Source organism: Carassius gibelio, chromosome A19, assembly GCF_023724105.1.
Source record: "Carassius gibelio isolate Cgi1373 ecotype wild population from Czech Republic chromosome A19, carGib1.2-hapl.c, whole genome shotgun sequence".
NCBI lineage: Eukaryota > Metazoa > Chordata > Actinopteri > Cypriniformes > Cyprinidae > Carassius > Carassius gibelio.
Window position 1 is genome coordinate 20,132,248 of NC_068389.1, and position 9,990 is coordinate 20,142,237.

The 9,990-nt window shown below is 35.6% G+C and overlaps 1 protein-coding gene across 3 annotated transcripts; it reads right to left on the minus strand.

Moving 5' to 3' along the window:
• Nucleotides 1–205: 205 nt before the first annotated feature.
• LOC127935261 (protein QNR-71) lies at nucleotides 206–8,946 on the minus strand. 3 transcript variants are annotated; one of them, XM_052532957.1, is made up of 12 exons: nucleotides 8,722–8,943; nucleotides 7,799–7,930; nucleotides 7,135–7,296; nucleotides 6,814–6,987; nucleotides 6,549–6,710; nucleotides 3,648–3,968; nucleotides 3,375–3,434; nucleotides 3,035–3,277; nucleotides 2,677–2,782; nucleotides 2,247–2,470; nucleotides 1,271–1,364; nucleotides 206–1,186 (listed from the first exon to the last, which is right to left on the minus strand). In XM_052532957.1, the coding sequence occupies exons 1-12, from the start codon at nucleotides 8,774–8,776 to the stop codon at nucleotides 1,039–1,041; spliced, it is 1,881 nt and encodes a 626-aa protein (XP_052388917.1). In that variant the 5' UTR covers nucleotides 8,777–8,943; the 3' UTR covers nucleotides 206–1,038. The 3 variants fall into 3 exon arrangements, with proteins under 3 accessions (XP_052388917.1, XP_052388918.1, XP_052388919.1); XM_052532958.1 differs by having other exon boundaries at nucleotides 7,153–7,296; nucleotides 8,722–8,942; XM_052532959.1 differs by lacking the exon at nucleotides 3,375–3,434 and having other exon boundaries at nucleotides 8,722–8,946.
• Between the last annotated feature and the right edge of the window lie 1,044 nt (nucleotides 8,947–9,990).

A 9,990-nucleotide genomic window follows, 5' to 3' on the forward strand; every position in this document is an offset into this window, starting at 1 on the left:
TTAAAAAGTCTTTATTGGCACCTATGATGTGAAGGACCATTGGGACTCTCCATTTCTCAAAATATTGTTGATAGAAAAAAAAATACAAAAGGAACCCTTATTTTACCCACTGTGGCATCACTGTGCAAAAAAAAAAAAATGTAAAAAAAAAAAGAGCCTTTATTTTTAAGAGTATGAAGATTTAGAAAATGACAGGTTGCGTAGATCATTAGCAAGTGATTTAGACATTTTATTAGAATATTTTTGTATATTACTTACAGAAGTGGATACATTTATTATCATTAATAGGAGATTCATATTTGTGAAAATTCCTGTTGAATGTTAATTTTAAATAAGCATATGCCTTGCATTTGTATATGTGTTCGGTAAAAGATTTACCAATTTTCAATTAATGCTTTATAAAAGGAACTTGTTAGTAAAGTGTTTTCTTATGAAACGACATTTCATAAGTCTCGTGACATAGTCTCTCTTTTTAAAAAAAAAAAAAGCATAGAATTCAGGTCCCAGACATTTAAAATGTTTAACCATGTTCAAAACAATGTATAACTTTTCAGAACATTACAAAACGTACATCAACTTACTTTAGATTTTCTAATCCTGTCTGCAAATTATAAGCAACATTCCATATAAACCTGTCAGATTAAATGCCAAAAGCATCATCAGAAAAATGTGCAAAAGCAATAATTTTCAGCCTTAAATCCCAACTTATATTTTGGTTAAAAAAAACAAAAACAAACTGTGATCACTTATGCATGGGACACATTTGGTCAGTTAGTAGATGTTTTAGTCATTTAGATGATGGAAACCTCTGTAAATCTGTCATATCTGGGCTCATTCATGCCAAATCTTCCATTAAAAATCTTTAAATCTTGCACGTGCTATAACTAAAATGTTATGATTACTTATTCTAGCTAAACTGATGAGAAGATACCAATGTTATCTAATCTATTAGATCACTTCTGTTATTGTCTCAGATAAACTACAGCCAAATTAATATAAAATAAATAGCAACTGATTGCTGCAGAATCCCAGATCAGTCTATAGAGGCCTCTCTGTCAATAAATGGCTTCTCTCCTCATCAGCAGAGAACAGAGTTGCTCTTAGTTTTCTTAAACTCCAGTTACCAGCATTTCTCTCAGCGTCATCCAACACCGAGCCTCTCACTGGACGATATGCCTTATATCGCCTGAAAGGAATAAAAAACATATGTAATTAAGATAAATTTGCACACTTATGTTTTTCAAATTTCAGTTTTGTTAGTGGTACTCACTTGTAAACCATGATGACAATGAAAACAATGATGGAAATAAGCACAGCACTGGAAGACAGAACCACCTCAGTAACATGGGAGGATTTAGGAGAGTCTAAGAGAAAGCATTAGAGATATTCAGTAGTCAAATATAATGTTTGTAATTATAGAATTTAAGTACATCTAATTATACATTTGTAATATTGGTGGGGAACAAAATTGTGGGAAAATAATTAGGCACTACTAACACAGTAGCAGTGTTACTAACTAATACTATAGTTTATTTTAAAATAGAAATAATGTATATGAAATGATAAACTTAAAAAACAAAAATGATAAATGTTGCTTTGACAATATCTAAAAATGATTAAAGTATCAAAAGTGCAACTAATACAAATGACAAAAAAAGCTAATTTTGCAATTAAAGCGGATTCAAAATATTAAAAATACATAAATAGTATACAAACAATACTGAAGTAATACTAAAATAAAATTAAGTATAGTATTATAGTATATTAAGTATATAGTATTAGATGAAAAACCTTATTAAAACAAACTTAAGTAAAAGCTAAATAGAAATGTTTTAAAAACAGACAAAAAAATGACATTAGCACTAAAACATACTAAAATTGCTAAAATTAAAAATAAAGCAAATTCTAAAAATATAAGCCAATTCTAAATATTAATAAATACTACAATAGTAAAATACTGAAAAAAGCTTAAAAATGTATTTGAAATGACTAAACCCAAAATAAAAAAGCTAAATAGAAATGTTTTTTAAAAAACTGATAAAGATTAGAAATGCATAAAAGATTAATAAAACTTAAAGCAAATAATAAAAGAAATCAAAGCTTATTTAAAACATGAATAAATACTATAATAGTATCGAAATAATACAAAAAATAACACTGTGATGCTGCTTCGAAATTAGATATTAATCAAATGTTATAAAAAAAAATATATATATATACAAAATTAACTGATTGTTAAGACTGACTTGTGTCAGGGCTGTTGCCAATTTTAACTGAGGTAGCGGTTGCAAGAGCCAAGCCTCCAGGCAGACCCAATGTGATGTTAACACAGTAGTTGCCCGGCGTTTGGAAAATGCGCGTCAAACTGATCTTGCATCCTTCGCCGTAAGGAGCCACGTCCTCACAGACGATATTCTTGACCTCCCGACAGGAGGAGTTGGTCACTATGGTGCAGGCCACTGAGGGAGCACTGAGAAAAAGAGAGATTAAATGTGTGTAACATGTGATCAGAGGTCATCTGTGTTGTAAATGTGAGTGACTGAATCTCTGTGACGTTTCTGACGATGACATGCTGTGAAATGTCTCGGCTGCAGGGCTTCAAATAGTCACTGTGGATCAGAATCATCTACATCTAATAAATGCTCTTCACTTTCTGGCTTGTTATGTGAATCTTACCTGCCCGAGCACGACACCATGAAGTTTACAGATGTGTTGGACACTTTGTCAGCCGACACCTTTAAAATCTGATTGTCTGGCTGGTTCTGCAGAGCTGGCGGAGGATCTATAGAAACAGATATTTTATGTTTCCACCATCAAAAAAAGATGTAATTAGAACTTTCTCATGCTTCCAATTTTTCTTCTTAAAATTGTCAGTTAAAAGTTCAAATGATGAGATATAAAGCTCAAATGAAAGCTTTAGTTAGTTTACAACAACCCTGATACATACCAAAAACATGATACTTTGAGATGTTCTCTAATGTGTTTGCCATAAATTATTGCTTTTTGAAAATAAGTAGTCCAACAATCTTCTTACCAATGATGTTGATCTCGCCTTCAAAGGAGCCATACATATGGCGGAAACAGTCTGACTCCTTGAAGTGTGTTTTTCTGATCATCGGCGGTGAGGTGGGCTGGTTATAGGTTGAACTGGCTTCGGGTACAGCGGTTGCTGTAATAGACGTCACCTCTGAATCAGTTCGGAGTGGTTCAGTTGTTGGGGCAGCGGTTGTAGAGACTTGATGAGTGGTCGTTGGTGAAGGATTGGTGATGACAGGAGCTGGAGCAGGAATTAAAAAGAAAAGAAATGTCCTTTAACTATTCTGTGTGATATATTAGACTTTTTTTTTTCTTGCTTCAAACACAACTCATCTCACCCTTAGTGGTCTCTAGTTTGCTAGTGAATGCATGAGTGCCAGGTGGTAGCGTAGGCATTTCTGCAACACACAAAAGTGATTGAATTATTTAATAGAACGACTGTATACTGGCTGGCTTTTAAAATGACAGCAGCTGTAAGCATAAATTTGCTTTACTCTGCAAGATAAATGGACACATTTTGTCCTGATGGATAATAATGAATATGATACGTCTGGCTTGGATAATAGGATATGTTGTCTGGGTGTGTAAAGTGCCTGTGTTTATGAGATTACCTGTCGTATGAGCCTGAGTAAAGTGCATTGGTGTTGGAGTCGGTGGTGGGCAGGGCACATGGAATGATGCCTCCACGAGGAGCTTGACTGTAACATTTCCAAGCATGTTGTACACATGGGTTGCAATATTTCTGTGGGTGACCAACTGGTTGCCATCCCGAAAGTCCCAAATGAAGTCCACTGCATCAGCTGTCTTCAGATAGTTACTTGGGTCATGGATCTGGACGTTGAAAATCACATTTGACCCTCTGACAAAGACTTTTTTGTCAGTTATGCTGGCTGCATGCTTCTGGGAAATATTCACAGAGAGCGGTATCTTATCTGGATGAAGAAAAAGTATTTATTTTTAAATAAAAGAAGGGTTTTTTATATAATATATAATGTATATGTATATATGCATAATATATCCATCAGGATATATATGTTGTCTGGCCACTTTATTAAGTACACCTTGCTAGTACTGAGTTGGACCCATAGACTGTATAAAAACACGTAGTGTCCGTGACGTCAAACAAAGGTTTCCAAAGAGCGTTTTTGAATCCATAAGTACACGGAGCCGGCCGTCGCCATCTTGACAGTGCATTACCTCATGTCACTCCCGGATAATCGAAAATGGACAAAAAGGCGGGAGCTGGTTGCTGAAACCATGCCCACCTAGCTTCACGGCGGGGACAGCAGCAGCAATTCACCTGTCACTCAAGTGTCTGCGCCCTTAATTATGCAGAACTTTAAGACTTAATACTATTTAAACGAATAAGTTATAAAAAAGTTTCACCCCCTCACAGTTGTCATTAAGGGCAAAATTTGCTATATAGACCAAAATCTTTTTTTGAACCAGGCTGTAAACGTGTTTTTTCTGCTGTAAAGTTGGGCATTTTAACATGGGGAGTCTATGAGATTGACTCCCTTTTGCGCCAGCCTCTAGAGTCCAGTCGATGAATTACAGTTTAAGTTACTTCTGTAAGGGCTTCATGAGAGAGAGAGCGAGAGGTTGCCACTTGGTTGGACCCCATTTTGCCTACAGAACTGCCTTAATTCTTCATGGCATAGATTCAACAAGGTGTTGGAAACATTCCTCAGAATTTTTTGTCCATATGGACATAATAGCATCACACAGTTGCTGCAGATTTGTCGGCTGCACATCCATGATGTGAATCTCCCGTTCCACCACATCCCAAAGCTGCTCTGTTTGGATTGAGATCTGGTGACTCTGGAGGCTATCTGAGTAAAGTGAAATCAGTGTCATGTTCAAGAAACCAGTCTGAGATGATTTGAGCTTTGTGACATGGTGCATTATCCTGCTGGAAGTAGCCATCAGATGATGGGTACACTGTAGTCATAAAGGGATGGACATGGTCAGCAACAATACTCAGGCTGTGGCATTTAAACAATTTGCAATTAGTACTAAGGGGCCCAAAGTGTGCCAAGAAAACATCCCCCACACCATTACACCACCACCAGCAGTCTGAACCATTAAGACAAGGCAGGATGGATCCATGCTTTCATGTTCTTTACACCAAATTCTGACCCTACCATCTGAATGTAAATCGAGACTCATCAGACCAGGCAACGTTTTCCCAATCTTCTGTTGGCCAATTTTGGTTGGCTTGTGTGAGTTGAAGCCTCGGTGTGGTCTTCTGCTGCTGTAGCCCATCTGTTTCAGAGTTCAACGTGTTGTGCATTTGGAGGCGGTATTCTGTATACCTTGGTTGTAATGAGTGGTTATTTGAGTTACTGTCGTCTTTCTATCATCTCTAACCAGTCTGCCCATTATCCTCTGACCTCTGACATCAACAAGGTATTTTCGTCCACACAACTGCCACTCACTGGATATTTTCTCTTTTTTGGACCATTCTCTGTAAACCCTAGAGATGGTTGCGCATGGAAATCCCAGTACAGTAGTTCAAAGTCACTTAAATCCCCTTTCTTCCCCATGCTGATGCTTGGTTTGAACTTCAGCAAGTAATCTTCACCACATCATTATATGAAAATACAGTTGCTGCCATGTGATTGGCTGATTAGCAATTAAACAGGTGTACCTAATGAAGTGGCCGTTGAGTGTGTGTGTGTGTATGTATATATATATATATATATATATATATATATATATATATATATATGGTACATACATCCATATACATATATTATACACACACAATCATACACACTACCACAAGTCAAAAGTTTGGAATTATTAAAATAAAAAAAAATAAAAATGTCTCTGACAATTATTTGATCAAAAATACAGTAATGACTAAATTATTACAATTTAGAATAAATGCTCTACTGGAATATATTTTAAAATGTAATATATTTTTGTCATGGCAAAATAGAATGTTCTGCATTTTTTTTTCTTTTAATGGTTCTCATTACCTTGTAACCATTTTTGGTTCCTTATATTTTTGTGTAAACTGTTACTTTTTGCAAGATTCTTTGATGAATAGAAAGTTCAATTAACAATTTATTTGAAACATAAATGATTTGTAACATTATAAAGGTCTTTACTGTCACTTTTAATCAATTTAATACATCCCGAATAAAAGTGTTAATTTAAATTGTTTACTTATTTCTTTTTTTATAATGTTATAGTGTATCATGGTTTCCACAAAAAATATTAAACACCACAACTGTTTTCCACATTAATAAGAAGAAATGTTTTTTTAATTCAGCATATCAGAATGATTTCTGAGGGATCATGTGACAATGAAGACTGGAGTTATGATGTTGAAATTTGAATTATATAATACAATTATATATTAATACACTAATATTGATATCATATTACATGTATATTATATACATTAATTATGAATTCATTTTTTATTTTTTTTAAAAGATCATAGTGTAGTTTTGATCCTGTATGTAAATATGATTAAAACAAGATGAAAGTAACTGGCAGACCTGTTATGAAGAATACGGTACTGTCTGTAGAGAGTGGGCTGTACTTCCTGCGCTCCTGTTTACGGTACACCATGACCTCCATCACACCTGCTCCAAATGTCATGTTTGTGGTGTTCAGGGTCAGATGGGAGGAGGAGCCATCACATGTCTCAAAATACTGGCCTGTGAGAGAAACCACACGATGATGGTCCATTTTTGTGCTTGCATTATGTAAAGGGAATTATTAAAACACTGATATCAGTCGGGTAAGATGGCAGATACTCACCCATGGTGTGCCACACATACACATAACCTCTACGTCTCCAGTCATTGGTCTGAGGAAAAGGCTTTCCATCAGGGAAAACATTGCACCTCTTCAGATCTGTACACTTCCCAAAGCCATAGTCATCCAACCAGGATGTCCAGTTAAACACGTATCCTGAGCGCACATGTCCATTGGCTGAAAAATAAGTTAATGTTTTAGACACTCAGATGAAAAAAGCATTTCTTCCTTTTTTGGGGGCATATAAATGCAACGTTTTAAAATACAGGTCTTTTTTTCCCTTGCAATTGTACATTGTTTAGAGATAACAGGTGTATGAAGCACCTGAGGCCTCCATCATACCGTCCCCACAGTGCTCATCATACACCAGGTTGCCGCTGCTGTCCTCCTTCTGACACGGTGGAAACTCCAGAGCTGCAGTGAACGAGATGCACGAGCCGTTCATTGCAGGACTGTCGCTGGTAAGGAGCACCCTCGGTGGTTTGTCTGTGAGAGAGCATTGAAAGATTAGTGTGTGGTCTTTCCTGTCATGCAGCACATTCTTCTGTCCCCATCTCATATGTTAATATAGTAACTTGAGAAAATCAGTCTCTCTTGCTAAGACAAAACGGGGGGAATATTCAACAACTTAAGAAGGAACATAAGGTTTCAAACTGTTTTTAATTTTTTCCCCCCAAAAAATATTTGAAACTGAAATATTTACACAAATTCACACAGAAAGTAATTAAAAGAGGGCTTACACAATTCTAAAGGGAATATGCAGGTCTTTCCCCCTTAATTCCTCTAATAAAAATGTATTAAACAAAACGTTTAAAATGTTAAAATGGTAGCCCCCCCCCCCCCCCAAATGTACTCTTAGTATGAATTTTGAGAAAACGACAAATAATTATTTTGACAAAGTAGGCTGTTATCTCACCATTGTGTAAAACATTTTTAATAATCATGTTATAATTAATACATTTTGAATTTTTTTTTATCAAACCCTTACCATGTCTGCGATTCAGCTGTTGTTTGAAGGAGGGATACAGAGATTCGTTCCAAGGGTTCGTGTCCGGTTCCCATCCAGGGATTGGGAATGGAAAAGGGAGTTTGTGTTTGTGAGGGAACATGTCACCATAAGCTGTACGAGTGACAGGGAAAAGAAAAACACCGTGAAAGTCTTCTGAACTGACCTTAATTACTCAAAGATCTCGTGACCACGAAGTAAATAAATGGACAATAATTTACTTGGATTAGGCGTTTTAAATTTCATAAAATATAGCAGGGAAAAGATGGGCTTGTTACTTTCTGCTCGGCTATTGATACAGAAACAGACATAAACCTAAAATTTCTGCTGCTCAGTGGTTGAGCATTGCCTTAGCAGCGCAAAAGGTTGTGGGTTCGATTCTCAGGGGGACACAGTGGTAAAATAATCTGTGGTCTAAATGCACTATAAGCGTCTGCTAAATGTAAATTAGAAATTATATGCTTATGGACTTTCTCCTCCGAGTTAAGTTATTGAAAATGTGAGGACAGTAACATATTCTTACAGTCAGGTGGGTGAACGAAAGTTTTTCTAAAGACTCTGGCTATCAGGCGGGACCATAATTAGTTTCATGAGACTGCTGCTCGCGGAAGAAAACAGCTTTATTCCAACAAATTATGTATATTTGTTTTATAACTCAATCTAGTCGACTTTTTTATGAATTCACATCAATTTTATAGCCTAGTCTGCTCTATAAAATAGCTTATAGTTTTAGTGGTTTAAATATAAAAATATGTTCGATTTAACAATCGCTTGTCAAAACATTATTATATAAATAAAATAAAACCTTAACTAACTGCTTTAAAATGTAAGAATTATAAATAGCTATTCACTGCTGGAAGAAAAAAAATGAATTATTTCGTTAAACAAGTCCCTAGGCTACTTACTTTTTTTGCTGTTCGTTACAGGAACGAAAAACGCCAAGACCAGCACAAGTAACATTTCCGAATGAATCAAGTCGATTTGTTGGATGAGAATACAAATACAATTTTTCCAAGGGCTTTTTCTTGTATGTCCCCCGCTCCAGCTGCTCGATCTCAGACCCCTGAACTCTCTGTTGCTCTTGTTCCCCTCTCACAGTCACCCCCACGAGCTCTAATTTAATACAGCAATCATGTGACGTTTCTGTAACAAGTGTCATCTGATACTTCATTAGGATCCATGGGTGCGAGCAGAGAGGAGAGCTCGGAGTCTCATGTTGTTACTTTTTCCCTTGTATTTCGAAACAGAAAATTTCAAAATCATCTGATTTATTTCCGATAGTTGGCTTAATGCTTTTCTGGTCTTGTCTAAAACAAATGGTGCACTGTAGTCATTTATTATGATATATAATTGCCTCAGAGTCATTTTTTTTGTTAGATATCAGGGTCAGAGATATCAGAGAGCTTAATAGCCAAATTTAAATAGCTACTCCATGTTATAAGAAATGTAATTTTTGTTAATTATTAGGCACTCAATAATATTGTCTCTTTTGCATTTGAATGTATTTTGAATAACTCATTAAAGACAAAAACAATAAGCATGACAACACATTTTTATAATTGTAGAATAAACTAAAAGTAGCTCATCTAAGTGAATGAACATAACATTTTATAAATATTAATTAATAAGAATCTTAAGGAATGCTACGGTCTTTTGAAGTTTACCTAAAATTGTCATAAATTTGCAAACCGTTAAAAACAATTTCAAGTCCGGATGTCATGAGATATTGGAGACATAAGCCGTGATTTGCACAGATCCGCGCGCTTTCAGGTGACAAGTTGGGAAACAGCTAGAGGTCAAAGGGACTAATGATTTGGAGAACATTTTAAAAGCACCACCCCTCCTTTATTTATTTGATATCAAGGCTAAAATAGCTAAAATACAGAAACTACAACATCAGAAAAAGGTGAACAATTATGAGGGTTAGTCTAATAACTGTAATATTGATTATTCTTATCATAAATGCATGAAATCTCTGTTATCAGCTCTTGTTTATCCATAAAGGAAACTGGCATGCCATCACATGCTTTGATGCGTCTCTCACGAGCTCCGTTTGAAAGTTGCTTCCAGTTTTTAATGTAATCATAATGGCGTGACATTCCATAACATTTAGGACAACGCTCCTGTCCTCCAGAACCGACGCTGAGAGGCACACAAAACATTTTAATAAACAA